General features: G+C 32.7%; 4 protein-coding genes across 4 annotated transcripts; 1 reads left to right on the top strand and 3 right to left on the bottom strand.

Annotated features, from left to right (window-relative positions):
* Nucleotides 1-23: 23 nt before the first annotated feature.
* On the bottom strand, nt 24-4220 carry LOC130969487 (protein disulfide isomerase-like 1-4). The gene is made up of 12 exons (XM_057895226.1): nt 3534-4220; nt 3075-3204; nt 2389-2554; nt 2182-2300; nt 2008-2088; nt 1471-1557; nt 1325-1399; nt 1117-1185; nt 955-1035; nt 726-860; nt 482-538; nt 24-369 (listed from the first exon to the last, which is right to left on the bottom strand). The coding sequence occupies exons 1-12, from the start codon at nt 4133-4135 to the stop codon at nt 238-240; spliced, it is 1734 nt and encodes a 577-aa protein (XP_057751209.1). The 5' UTR covers nt 4136-4220; the 3' UTR covers nt 24-237.
* Nucleotides 4221-4403: 183 nt separating this feature from the next.
* LOC130969486 (uncharacterized) lies at nt 4404-6438 on the top strand. Its single transcript, XM_057895225.1, has 3 exons — nt 4404-4554; nt 4689-4796; nt 6119-6438. Exons 1-3 carry the CDS (start codon nt 4534-4536, stop codon nt 6233-6235), a joined length of 246 nt encoding a protein of 81 aa, XP_057751208.1. The 5' UTR covers nt 4404-4533; the 3' UTR covers nt 6236-6438.
* A 419-nt stretch (nt 6439-6857) lies between these two features.
* Nucleotides 6858-7643, bottom strand: LOC130969485 (uncharacterized). Its single transcript, XM_057895223.1, has one exon. It carries the CDS (start codon nt 7560-7562, stop codon nt 7143-7145), a length of 420 nt encoding a protein of 139 aa, XP_057751206.1. The 5' UTR covers nt 7563-7643; the 3' UTR covers nt 6858-7142.
* Nucleotides 7644-11583: 3940 nt separating this feature from the next.
* LOC130969483 (aquaporin PIP2-7-like) lies at nt 11584-13575 on the bottom strand. The gene is made up of 4 exons (XM_057895221.1): nt 13195-13575; nt 12432-12727; nt 12172-12312; nt 11584-11933 (listed from the first exon to the last, which is right to left on the bottom strand). The coding sequence occupies exons 1-4, from the start codon at nt 13520-13522 to the stop codon at nt 11820-11822; spliced, it is 879 nt and encodes a 292-aa protein (XP_057751204.1). The 5' UTR covers nt 13523-13575; the 3' UTR covers nt 11584-11819.
* Between the last annotated feature and the right edge of the window lie 1435 nt (nt 13576-15010).

Genomic DNA, 15010 nt, shown 5'->3' with positions numbered 1-15010 from the left:
AGATCCTTACAACACATGCACAATTTATTCTTGTACCCCTTTTAAGTGAACATATTATATACTAAGATTTCAAGGTTCTTTCAATCTATAAATTAATAAATAAATAAATTCTCACCCCAAATACACGTTACCTCTTAGTTCTGAATTCTCTAGCATTCTTTTCCATTCCTCCTGCAATTTGTGTAACTATGCTATCATCTCTCTAAGTAACTATAAATAGAAATGCCATTCTACTCCTCATAGTTCATCCTTGACACCAGAACCTGCTTTAGAAGTTGAGGTTGGTTTCTTGAGCTTGAATGGGATTGATGCATGTTTCCTCAGGAACTTATAAAATGCTGCCACCGTACGGTCCACATCGACAGTAATCTGCAGGCACGATCAGTTGAAAAATATTTAAGATCATTTAACGAAAAATATCATGCAGATCCAGCAAAGCTGAATAGACATAAATATGTGCTCTCATTTCGTATGCACATACAGGGTCAGAACTCTTTTTTCCTGCTGGGAAGAAGAGAATTGTGGGGAATCCGTCAGTCTGCAAAGTAAATATAATTCATTCAGTACACAAGAATTCATTGAAAGAATTGTTATAATGGCTTCCATTGTAATGCTTAATTCAATATTCAAACTATACTATCGGTTGGAGAATATGTTGTTTTAATTGATATAATTGCAACAGTACAAACAATATGATACCAACATATACTTTAAATCTGAGTTACCTTTATCCTGGGATGCTCGTTTGTTGAACCATCCATCTTGGCTATCACAATAGAATCAATACCACGTAGATGCTTTGCAAGTTTATTGTATGTTGGTTCCAGTGCTTGGCAGTGGCCACACCAAGGAGCATAAAGCTAATATTACAACGACAACTTGTTAATATGATCTATATTTACCAACAAAAGTAGAAAATGACTCTTGCAAGCTATGGAACAAGTATTATTGTACCTCAAGGAGAACATCCTTTGACTCATCCAAGACAATGTCATCGAAGTTATCCCCGACAACAATTTTTACGTCACCATCATTCTACCAAGTTAGCATACATGTTAGATCAGTGGCTAAAATACCAGGCCAAAAGAACATTTATGGAAAATGAAAATAACTCACAGTTTCTGGAACTGGATCTGACTTGAGAAAAGGTTTTAACTTGTCATGAAGAAAATCTTCACCAAATGCCTAAGAAAAAAAGCATACATGGAATTTTCAGCCACAACCAAGATTTCAAACATAACTAAGATAGAAGATAGCATTCATGCACATTCATTAACATGATAACAAAATGAACAGAGCCCCTGACAAGTAGAAAGAAGCGTACCTTAATATTGTCAACAGTCACCTCACCATCATATAAAAATTTTCTCCCATCATTATTTCCAATATATGCAAGTACCTATGCAAGATACGATGAGTTTCATTCTGACATACTTGGATAAAACGAAGAAAGGGTGGTGGTTCCATTACTTTGGGACCTTTTCCTGTGATGCCAAAGAAGCTTGCTACAGGCTTTCCAGCATCTACATCGTCCATGTCCACATGAACAAAGACCAGCTGCAACAGATAATTGAACATTAGAAATATATAGCTCAAAGATTCTTTTGAAGGGAATGGCAGATGAATAAATTATAAATTTATTATTATATGTGAGAAATTAGAATTTATTATTTCTTCAATATTATCATGAGATTATATGAACAAAATGCATGATGAAAGAAAGAAAGATCAATTTTGAGATATCAGTAGACAACACATTAAGCTCCCAGTACTTAGTAGTATCAAACATAAAATGCCAGAACTGTGATAATTTTACGAATAAGGACAAGGTGATTAGTGTTAGTTCCTATATACCCACAGAGTATTCGTAAAATTTAAGACTAGTTCAGACTAGTGTAGATAAAAAAAAATTATTTCGTTAACTAAAAAGAATATAGAAATCTGTCTAGACTCCATCTGAAGAATGCCATAACAGAGTATTAAGTAATAACCTGTGAGAAACTATACCTTCCCCTTGAAAAGTTTTGCTGCTTCTCCGAAAATTGGAAAAAACTTATCTGAATTTTTCTTAGTCACAAACAGCAACAACTACAACACACAATAGAGTTAGAAAATAGTCCTTTAAAAGAACGTTGCTTCCTACTTTAACAAATATAAAAAGATGCGGACACAAATAATTACCTGTTTCTTGATTTTACTTTCAAAGATTAATGGGGCAGTTTCTTTTGAGAAAGTTGTAACCAAGGCAAGCTTGTTGATGGCTACAAAGTCTGCTATTTCCGCTTTTACGAATTTGCCATCTGAGAGGCAAGGTGAAAAGAACTCGGAATGACTCTCTGGTTTTCATCAAGGGACAGTTAAAAGAGAAGGACAAGAAAGAAAGCGCACCAAAATAGCTGAGCTTCTCATCCTCCCTCTTAACCAACACCAAAGCAGGGCGTTTAGCTTCTGGGTCAATATGGAAAAGCTTTGCAACATCAGGAACCACAGTTTGATAAAAATTGACATTATCCTCAAGTTTGGATGCAGCAGCTAGCTCCTCACTCTCAGAACCCTGCATGCATATAATAACAAACAAAATGATAAATCCATTGATTTGATTAGGAAATGCAGCGGAGTATTTTCATTTAACTATTTGACTATTCCCACCCTTGAACTTTCCAAGACGAGATTTTTTGATCTTTCAACCATTTAATGTAACCATTCGAATATTATTGAACTATTAATATTCTTTTGGGAGCCCCCCACAAAAAAAGGGGGTTCACTTTTTTACATATTCTATTTAATTTAATGTTATAGACATAAACATATACCGGGAACATACACCTATTCTTTACTCATCTAGTAAACATCTCCAGACACCTAGATGGATAAATTAATATGTAGTCTGAGGAATGAGACTACAATTTCATCAAGTTATCTTGAAATGGACATAGAAATTGAAAAAATGAAACAAATTCTACTTCCATTTCCCAGCCCCTACTTTTAAACAAGGATAAAAAGGCAACCAAGTAACCAACTTGCTATATGGTAAAACGGATATATGACCAAATTCAAGAAATCCAAACACTTACAACTAGAGTGGTGAGGAAGGCCAAGACAACTTTATTCTCAGACGTCAATATGCGTTCGGCATCATCCGCCGTACTAATGTTGTACACCCCAGGCCCTATCTTCTTCTTAACCCAAGTCACAATACCATCCCTGAATTGAAACAAACAAAATCATTTCCAACTTAAGAATCACAAAGTGGCATTAACATACAAATTAATACCAAACTATCATATACAAACATAAACCTCTCGGTAAAACTTGTAAAACTGTGACTTTATCAGTTCATTATTTTGCCTAAACCACTTATATCAGCAAAAGCATTAGTTTGCAAAAAATGTAGTAGGAGCATATGAAAGCACACATAAAAACAATGCAAAAAATTAACTGAATATCTAATTACATTAAAATCAATAAAAATAAACAAGTAATTGAAATCGAAGGAAAAATTGAGAGACAGAAGGTTAGGAAAGTAAATTTACTTTGTCCTGTGGCCAGTGTAAGGCTTGTGCTCTCCATCGACGAAGAAGAAGATGGAGGGAAAGCCCTGAACGTCGTACTCGTGCGCCACTTCTTGCTCCGCCGTGGCGTCAATCTTTGCCAGGACGACGCCGTAGTTCTTCAGCTCCGTGGCGGCAGCGGCGTACTCCGGCGCCAACGCTTGGCAATGTCCGCACCATGGCGCGTAGAATTCCACCATCACGTATTGGTTGTTCTCAATTACGGTCGTGAAGTTCCGTTCCTTCAATACGACGACGTCTTTGTCGTCCACATCCCACGGCGGTTGTTCTGCCTCGAAGTGCGAGGGGGAGTAAGAGGAGAAGTCGCCGTAATCGTTGTCGTCTTCGTCGAGTTCGAGGTCCTCGTCGTCGCCGTTGGGATCTGGTAAGTTGGAGTCGGCGTGGTAGTGTGCGGTGGTGGCAGCTTCGTCTGGTTCCTCCAGGAAGCTGAGATCCTCGTCGTCGTTTTCGTTGGCGGTATTGTCGTTTTGAGCGGATTTCTTCGTTGAAGTGAGAGTGAAGGAGGAGAAGAGAAGTAGAGTAGTGAGGGAGAGCAAAACGACGAGTCGTTCATGGCTAGGCATTGTCGTTTGAGGAGTGTACGACACCAAACGGAGTTGTTTTCGGGTTTCGCCGGGGAAGTGAGTGAAGTGAAGTTGAGAGTGGAGACACAGATTCAAGCTGTCAGCTGAGTTAACAGTTAAGTTGGGCTTTGACCAAAACATGGGATTAGAAGCCTTTTGACTTTTACTTTATTTCAATTGCAAAGGCTTCATTGAGAGGCCCAATAATGAGGCCCAATGGATTTATCGAGAAGTAATAGCTAATACGACGTCGTTGGGTAGCAGTGATGTGATGATGCCTTCTCTCGAAACAAAAAGAGAGAAATTGCGTGGTGATTGCTCTGGTTGGGGAAGACCGCAATTGGGAACAAACATTGCTCCGACAAATCTGTTGCAGAGAAAAACAATAAGCGAAGACGATGATTAGCATACTCACCCAGGTACACTCCCTCTCCAAGCATGAAATTCAACTCTCTTACGATTCCATGATTCTATCTTTCTATGTTTATGTTTTGTTGTTTCAAACAAAAAATCATCGCTTTTTGTTTTTTGGGGTGTGTGAATGAATGGATAGGAGCGGCTACTTGGAGCTACACTGGGAGTGGTATTGACCGGCGCGGTGGTTCTGGAGCAGCGAAGAAACATCTACTCCTCCATCTCCAACGTCCAATCTCAATCTCAGGTCAAAATAACATAAATGATGAGAATTCATCTTTTAGTGAAAATGCAACTTTATCTGTATTGAATTTGAGAAATTATTAAGTGATTGTTCGTCTTGTGCACCAACTGTTTGTTGGAATGCCCGAGAGAGAATACTATGTCTGTTCTCAGTTATGAGGTTTTATTTATGCCTTGTATCTGTTGCTTAATTTAGGGTCCTTCTTGCAAGCTGCCCCCTGTTTTAGTCTCAGATGTTTCTGTAACTTTGTGTCAAAATGGTTGGTAGAATCTCAGATTTGGACTTAGTGACAAAATTGTTGTATAGAGGGTAGAATCTTGTGATGAGTGGCTTGATCATGTGCATATAGGGTAGCTCAGTAGCTAAAGGTAAAAGCGAAATACTATGCAAGAACCGATAAAAAAATTATTTAGACTTAAATGGTTAGACTATTAGCACAGTTTGCGATAGGGTACTATTCCATTCATATGATCTAGCCAGTCTCACCTAATGGACAAAGCTTTCGTGTTGTTATAATGTCGAAAGGAATTCTTATGATTGATTAGATAATAAGTTGAGTTTCTAATTTATTCATAGTTTCTTTCTCTCTTTTTTTAAGAAGCTAATTTATTCATAGTTTAAATCTTATGAGGGTCAGTTTGGAACTTCCCCAAATTGGGAAACAGAGTTTCTTCAAGCTCATATGTGAATTTTTCTTCCCCACCATTTCTTAGGTACACTATGCTGACTCTAATGGTGTGTTTAGTTTGGTTGGGGTGGAATGGCTTGCTATATAACATTACTCTTTTTAAAAGGACAATATCATAATTTGTCAGCCTGGTCGGAAGCTATATGTTTATAGTTACTTAGTTGCTGGAACTACCTTCAGGCTAAGATGTGGCAGTTGGATATCCAGCAAAGCTTCACTAAACACATGTTCACTTGTCCACAGTGATTGACAAAATCAATATGAAAAGTTGATGTTCTTGTTTGTCCTTGTGCATGATATCAAGTTTTTACTAAACATGATTAGCTGTTGAATGAATCCAGGTATAGCATTATAAGGTACCATGATGTCTTTCTTGCTGACCATTCTTCGAATTGGACTTCAAGTATCTTCCACTCTCCTCTGTTTCCATATGTTGGGTTATGCTTCGTATACATAGAATGTGTGCCATGTGATTTCAAGTCCACGTTCTTGAGCTATTCTGTTATTTATTTATATTTTTTTTTTTGTGAAATTAACAGGCATGCTATATTCCATGCTCTGCTACCCTTATGTTGTAAATTTCAATTTGGACTTACTACATTTAAATGCTAACCATTTGGTTTTTATGCCCTTCTAGGTCAGACAACCCTCATTTGCTAAGAAATCCCATTCTGAATTTGCACATATATGGAACAAAGCTGTAGATCAAACATTTGGACCTTTGATAAAGTCTCTCAGCTCACGTGGATGGTAGAAATGTTATGAGTAATTTTATTTTCAATATTGATGTTTCAACTTTTGTAATTGTGAAATCAAAACATGCAATACTTGCCCTCTTTTTTACCGTCACATTCAATTATTTGCTAAACCGTTGTGTACACGGGCAGTTGTTTGTAGACCAATGTACTACAATACTCAGATGATGCTTCAATATACAGATCAAGATTCCTGATTTTATTCCCCTGCACTCACTAATTTATGAATTGTAATTTACATACTGTTTTACAATCTCTCCTCTGGCGTTCTCTAGCATGTTGGAGGTGCCTGTTGGCTGTTGTCTATAAAATGCACTGAATGTTTTACATTAATGGCTGTCATCTATAATTTATGACTTATAATCGTCTTGATGTGAGCCTCTTTATGGTAGTTCTTGGTTTCAAATTCTGCGAGAATGTATCTAATTTGTTAAGGCATTAATTCATAGACTAACGAGGAAGATGAGGTATTAGACTATAGTAGACCCCAGGGGGAATAAGTTGCTTCATTGCTTCACTATTGCTCTTGATTTGGTTGAGGAACTTTCAAATAGAAATGCTTTCCTTTTTGGAAGTCAAATATAAAACTCCACAAAAATTGGTAGTTTTTCACTAGTTTGTAATGGTGAGAAGTTGGAACATCCCAATTAGAAGCTTGTAACACTTTGTGATGACATCCAAATTTGAAATTGATCACTATCATAACCTTAGATGCATTAGCTAACCATAAAGAACAAAGATTAAGGTTACTACTGGTAAGAAACAAGAAAATTTAGATACATTACATACACACACAGATATGGTTAGGGAAGGATTTTTAAGGAACTTGGGTGGTGAGGTCAAGTTTCAACCATGCTATAAGCTATAGTTTTTTTTTTAATCTGACATAGGACCATAGAGGGCATATTATGCATGACACTGAACACTGTTGTTGGTTGTTCTACTCATGTTTGCTTGGCGAGTGACCTTTACATAGTATATTCCCATGGCCAGAAGCACAGCACAAGCAACAGCGAAGACAATGCCGGCCACAGCACCAACTCCAATTTGTTTCCTACCTTTATGTGTTGCCAATGCTTTGTTTTCATATACTTGAGTTGCTTCCACTTGTGCTGCCATAGGCAAAGGTGAACATTTTGATGCAGAACAAGGGTCCTTGGTCTCATTTTTCTTTTGTGCATTAGGATGAAAGAAATCATATGCTGATGGTGAGAAAGCTATAGGACTCTCATATTCAAGGCCATGAGGAGCTCTTTCTTGGCCACTAGCAATAGACACAAGTATTGTAGAAAGGAGGAAGAGGAAGAATAAACCAATGCGACTCATTTTTTTCTTTTTGGTCTATCTGGTATTGTGTAAACCACTTAGAAGAAGAGAAAATAGGTAGTAGCTTTTGGATGAAAACTTGTTGGAGAGCTTCCAATGGCTTTTATAGTATCTTGAGGAAGTGGTTGTTCCTTGTGCTTGAATTTATGTGTTGGGAAAAGGAGGCCAATGAAGGGGGGAACAGAATTATGGGTTTTGCTTTCAGCTGACCCCAACCCCTAACATTGATTGCTGTGTAATTCCCAAACTGCCCATGATTATATACTTGTATAAGTCCACAGTTGAACCAAATTAAGAATTGTATTGATTAGTGGCATTTTGGTCATATACAACATTTTTCTCACAAGGTTATTGCTTATTTTTGTACTTGATGAGTCCTCTTGGGGTGGCTTTGAGTGAGAATGATGCTTATAATTTCCTCATGGCTTTGAACTACTTGAGTGCCCATACTCATATGCATACATTACAAGCAAATTGATACTAGTTAGGGAATAAAATCATATGATAATTAATTCATCACATCATTGCTTTGTGAAGGAGAAGAGGTTCAAGAAATGGCTGTATGGGATAGATTATTAGTTGGAAGGTTTGTGCTTAGCTTTATCGCTACGTGGAAGAGTAGAAGTAATTAAAAGCATGGGGTTGCCTTAGCTTAGAGGGGCAGCAAAGGCCTTTTCATGCTTGGCCTGCCCCCATCACATTATTGCTAAGCCACAAAACGCATGCAATATCACAAATGCTTAGTAGTACTAGTGTTCTACACTTCTACTTCCCCACTCATCCACTCCATGTGTATGTACATGTAATATTAACCAAAAATATTTTGTCTACTCATTTTTTTAGTATTCAGTCAATTTACTCCATATATTATTAGATTTTTCATTTTATTTAATAATAAATGAGAATGAATACCCAACTTGAATTGGTTGAATATTGAGTTTATTTGTCCATTTAAGTATTGAAGGTTTTCTATTTTTTTGGTTTCTTACGATAACTGTCGATCCATCGGACGAAAGACTAATCTGTTACAAATTTGAGCTTCATTTAAGGATTTGAAGTTCCGACACTTGCTTATGCGAATAAGTAAGCTAGTCACTTGACCAATCCAAATTTGTTAAATGTCAGAAGTTTTAAATTTCGTCTTTTATATGCAGCAACTCATTGATCAATAATAACTATTTATTATCAAATGAAACTAAGAATTACAACAAAAAAATACTGGAAACTAAAAGAAATAAGCGACAGTAAATTTGTTTGATGTGAAAAAAAAAAAACCACAAAATATAATGAGCACATATAGTGCAAGAATACAACTTAATGGGGTGAATATAACTTGTGATGTTAATTAAAGAAGATGTCAGCACTTCATGCTTGTTCTCTCTCATTTTCTGGGTATTATTCATTGTTGTTATGTTCAGTTACTTTTCATGCCTTTGTGCAGAGAAGTGGATCGCAATTGTGATTCTCTTTACTTCCTCCATTGCACCGCATATGTTTACTCTCTTTGCATTGTGATTCTCATAATTTTATTATTATTATTATTATTTTTTTTTTTTTGCGGGTCAGCTGCAATTCAAAAAACTATAAGAATATATATATTAGAAGTAATTTGAGGAGTTGGGTTAATGCATTTAGGGTGACCAAATTCAAATAATAATTCATAACAAACTAATTAAAATCAATCGGTTTCACTTTTACTTGCAAAAAAAAAACATCGCTTGGGTGGGCTTATACTCGGCCCAATGGATGTGAAAATATAAAACCCATACCAAAATATGGATATAGACTATGATTTACAATAACAAGAAGAGCCTTAAATCCCTGTAAAAAACTAAAGAGCCCTATAACACCATAAAACAAATAAAGAGCCCCAAAATAAAAGAATATATATATATATATATATATATATATATATATATATATATATATATATATATATATATATATTCAGCTCTTCTGTCCCCAAAAAAAAAAGTAAAAGAAAAAAAAATCCCTCTCCTTCTTATTAGTTCAAAAAATTAATATTTTATTAGTTGATTATTAGTTTTTTTAAAAGTGTTTAATTAAGGAATCAATTCTTTTAGCCAAGATAAATCTTTTTATAAATTATTTTTTATCTTAAATTATAAACATTAAATCTTAAATTTTAAATCCTCTAAAAAAATGAGAATTTTTATAAATAAAAAAATTTAACTAATATTAACTATTCAAAAGGCACTTCATATACTTGTTCCAAAAAACCTATAGTTAGATCCCATTTTGGCTAAAATGAATATTTAAAAGTTATTTACATCTTATGCATAGATATATCATATAAAATAGTAATATCTACATAGGTTGTTTCGAGAATCTTCTATGTTTATGTTGATAAAAATGCATAGGATTAATTAATGTAACTCCTATGCCCCATTACATTGATAATTTGATATTGAAAAAAGTTTCAATAAATTGTAGTAAAGGTTTCATCTTGTTACTTCTTCCCTTTTTTTCCCTAATTAAGTTGCTTATTAACTTATGATGATATTCACCATTACATATGATTATGATTGTTGTAATAATCTAAAATGTTCCATCAAGGATATCCCCTTGAAATTAGAATATGCGGCTTAATACCTTCATTTTATATATTTTTCTTCAACCTTATCTAAGAAAATAAGACTATATATATAAAGCCAAGAGTCATTTTCTTCAATTTTATTATTCATTCATAATTCTATCATTGCATTTGTACATCAACCTATCATGAAAGTTTTTTTTTTTTAATCTTGGGTGTGGTTTAGATTCACATAGTAATTAAAATTAGTGACCATTTTTAAATTTCCATTTGTATAATAATTACAAATTAACAGAACACTAAATAATTATTAATGATAATTTAACTATTTATGAGTGCCTTTTTTCAACAGAGAGTGTGCCCATATAACTTTATCGAGCACCTAAAACACATATATAAAATGGACATAAAATATATGAAGGTATGAGGTGAATTAATTAGCTCATTCATTAGTTTATGTATGCATATAATATTATAAAATAATGTATGAAATGAGGGGTACAAAAGTAAGGAATCCAAAGCCATATCCACCGCACATAGTAATATTGTCAACCTTTTTTTTTGTGATGGTTATGGTATTTAAATTTTCTTGTATAATTTATTAAAAATTAATATTTAATTTAAATTATATAAAAATATACAATTTTAAAATATTAAATATGTATCTTAAAATGAAAATTAGACAAATTGGACACCAGAGTAGACCAGGTTAAAAATTAACTTTTTTTTTTCTTCTTCTCTCTTTTTTTTTCATATATATATATATATATATATATATATATATATATATATATATATATATATATATATATTTATTGTCCCCAGCATCCGCAATTAATGAAAGAATTGGGAAAGAAAAAAAAAGGGCGAAAGCTTCATGTGTCACGTCCCATAACTACCACAATAATAGATAACCTTATAAGTGAGAACATTGAATTGCAATGGTAATTAATATATTTATATAATTAGAACAATGTTTTTTTTTAATTATGAATGAGACTTGAATTTGAAATTTTTAAATGAAGAGGAAAAAATTATACCATTTGAACTATAATTTATTAACTATAATTAGAACAATATTATTTCAACGTAATATATTAATTTTATTAAATATAAAAAAAGAAAAATAAAAAGGCTGATGTTATTAAATACACACCTCTAAAAATATATCTCTGATTTTTTTTTTCCATCTTATTAAATCAGCCCTAGTTTATATATGTAGTATATGTTCCAAAAAAATATTTACTCATATTTTTCTTCTTTGATTAATAATATCACTAAAAAAGACCCACTTGCACTAGTTTAATATAAATTTAATTAGGTCACATACACTATAGGATAAGCATCACAAAAGAAACCTATTAGCAATGTTAGAAGTTAATACAGCTGTCTAGATTAGACCCCATAAATATAAATAGTGGATACACTAACTAGGGTTAATAATAATATAATAAAGTGAGAACAAGGTAAGCAAAGCAAATACATACATATATTGAAAAACCAAAGGGAAAAAAAGGGGATACAAAATAACACCCTTAATTGGCTAAATTGGATATTAAAAGATAATAATTATTAATTAAGCTAATCTAAAAGACAAGACCGAATAGACAAATTAAAGAGGGACCCCTCACACAAATTAAACTTGCATTACACTCCACTCCTTGATGAATTTATTTATTAAATTATATATATTATTTGCTTAATTAGTGGTTGCTCCTGAAGGATCCAAGGGCTTTTATGGCAGATGCTTTAATAATGTGTTCATGGTAGATTGCAGCCGCTGCAGCTCCAAGAATTGGTCCAACCCAGAATATCCACTGAATTATTGAAACAACAGAACAATTATATTAATCATAAAAATTAAATATAAATTACATCTTTTCATATATTAATTAATTGATAAAAATTTAGGTGAAGTCGACTTCACGTGAAGTTGATATATGAGAATTGTTAGATAATTTAACTGATTTGACTAAATTTTTATCTAACGGCTCTCAAATATCAACTTTACGTGAAATCGACTGCACATGAGTTTCTACCTAATTAATTACTTACATGGTCATCCCAGATTTTGTCTTTGTTGTAAATCACGGCAGCTCCGAAGCTTCTTGCCGGGTTGATGCCGGTGCCGGTCACCGGAATTGTGGCCAAGTGAACCATGAACACAGCAAATCCAATTGGCAGTGGCGCCAATACCTTTATTTTATTATATTTTTTTATTTTAATTAGTTCATCCATAATAATAAAAAAAATAAGATAAAAATTCACATACAGTTATTTTTGTACGAAATTAATAGTTGAAACTAATATCTTACAGGAACATGGGAGTCTCTGGCGTTTCTCTTAGGGTCAGTGGCAGAGAAGACAGTGTAGACAAGAACGAAGGTGCCAATAATCTCAGCACCCAAAGCAGTTCCTTTGTTGTAACCAGGATGAACGTAGTTGGCACCACCTCCATACCTATCAAAGTAAGCTTTCTGGAATCCCTTGGCCAGTCCGGTGCCGCAGATGGCGCCGGCACACTGTGCCACTATGTACAACAGTGCCCTTATCAGCGACACCTTCCGGCCAAGGAACAACCCAAATGTCACTGCAGGGTTGATGTGTCCTCCTACAGTGGCAAACACAAAATAAACGAAAATTATTTTATTTAATATTTATTAAGTATTACAATAAGGTGAAAATTCAGGTGAAGACTTCATGTGAAGTTAATATCTGAGAGCTGTTAGATAAAAATTTAGTCAAATAAGTCAAATCATCTAACGACTTTCAAGTATTAATTTCACGTGAAGTTGACTACACCTGAATTGTACCTTACAATAATTATTAAATATTAAATAAGATAAGTTTTTATAATTATTTTTTATTAATATTTTTTTGTTATTAAATATTTTATAAAAAACCTTTTAATACTTAAATAAAAATTTAATTATATATGTTATTTTTTAAAATATTTAAAAATTAAATTTAAAAATTTTCTTTATTTATAAATTACAAAAATATTTTTAATTATTTTTTATCAAAAAATTTTGCAAAAAAGTCTGCTGATAAAATTTAAAATTTAGAATTTAGAATTACCCGAAATGCCAGCAGTGCAGTAAACAAGGATGAAAATCATGCCACCAAAGGCCCAAGCAATACCCAAGATTCCAACACCATCACACTGTGTGTTACCCTTGATTGTGGTATCACTTTGGTTACTATAACCAATAATGGTCAACACAGTGATGTAAAGGAATAAAAGTGTTGCTATAAACTCAGCTATGAGTGCTCTATAGAAGGACCACTTTGTAAGCTCCTCTGCATCAATCAATGGTGCTGGTGGTGGTTCATGGTAGTCTTTTGCCGAGTATTCTCCTCCTCCTCCTCCTCCTCTTTGCTCTTCAACTTCAACATCTTTAGCCATTTTTTTCTCTTCTTTGATACACTAGTTTTTGTGCGTGGTGTTGTTCCAAATGGGGTGTGTATTTAAGTAATGAAAGTGAGATAGTGTGTGCAATATTTAAATTAAAATATAATAATGGGGTTGCTTTAATTTGCTTTCTTTTGTGTTTGTTTGGTGAGTGTATGTGGATATGGACAAGGATATGGTTAATATAAATTTTTGTATTAGCTTGATTTTTCTTGCATGGTCCCATTCTATAACAACCATTCCAACGGCTCTTCTTTCATGTAAATTAGTATTTATTTTCAGAGAGATTATGTGTTTTATTTAAAGGAATAAATATAGGGAATTAACTTTAATTACTCAGTATTAATTATTTTTTATTTTAAATGTATTTTTTAGCTTTTATTTTTTACATTATTAATTTATTTTAAAAAATATTATGTATATACTAAAATCAATTAATATATATTGTTTAACTCATTTTCAATACATACATTACTAGAAAAAATAATTTTTAGCAATTATTTATTTTACTTTTAGCAATAATAAAAATAATTTTTAGTATATTTACCGGTAGTTATATATTAGTTGTCTTATATTTTATCGTTAAAAGGTTTATTGATAATTTTAACGACAGCAAAAAATATATAATTATTGTTATAACATATAATAATAATGACAAATATATAATTACCATAAAAATATAAGTTAAATAAAATATATAGTGGTCATCATGTTATTATCATTAAAAATTTACTATTAAAAATAATTTTTATTATAATAATATATTATTTAATTTATTTTAATATATATTTTAATTATATATTTTATACTATTAACTAATTTTAACTATTAATTTTAATATGAAAAAGTATATCTACCACCCTTGATTTGATATACCTGGAAGGTTCTCATAAATCAACCGCTCCATTAAAGTGGTTATGGGCAAGTGTAAAAATTGCATAGGGCATTATTGCATGGCAATAATTATTGATATATGAGTGACATCAAACATTAGAATATGAAATTAAGGGCAACACAATGGTCTACTTTTCCCTACTTTGCTGCTCTGTCTCTCACTAATTTGGCAAACCCTAATTAATGCTATGGTCCCATTTTTTTTACCAATGGGTCATCCCTATCTCTCTTCTCATCAATTGAATCTTATTTCGTTTCATAGCACACAGAAAATAAAATTTTGATAAATGTTCTAGCTTAGACTTCTAGTTTACTTTCCTCTTTAATATAATTTATTCAAAAAATTCCATACATATAATAATTAAGGTTTGATTCTTTTTTGTTGGTGAATCTTATCATATGCAAGAATATAAAGTTTAGATTATTATACATGCCATGTTATTTAATCATGCATGTAGTTATTGGATTTTTAGTATAAAAAATTTGGAGTAATTAAAATTTATATGAACAGAGCATGAGAAACTATCATAGAATGTATTTATTACTAATTAGTTTATCATAACTTAAATTTACATTTTATAAACTTTC

The sequence above is a fragment of the Arachis stenosperma genome, chromosome 3, assembly GCF_014773155.1.
Source record: "Arachis stenosperma cultivar V10309 chromosome 3, arast.V10309.gnm1.PFL2, whole genome shotgun sequence".
NCBI lineage: Eukaryota > Viridiplantae > Streptophyta > Magnoliopsida > Fabales > Fabaceae > Arachis > Arachis stenosperma.
This window is presented reverse-complemented; position numbering and strand designations above follow the sequence as displayed.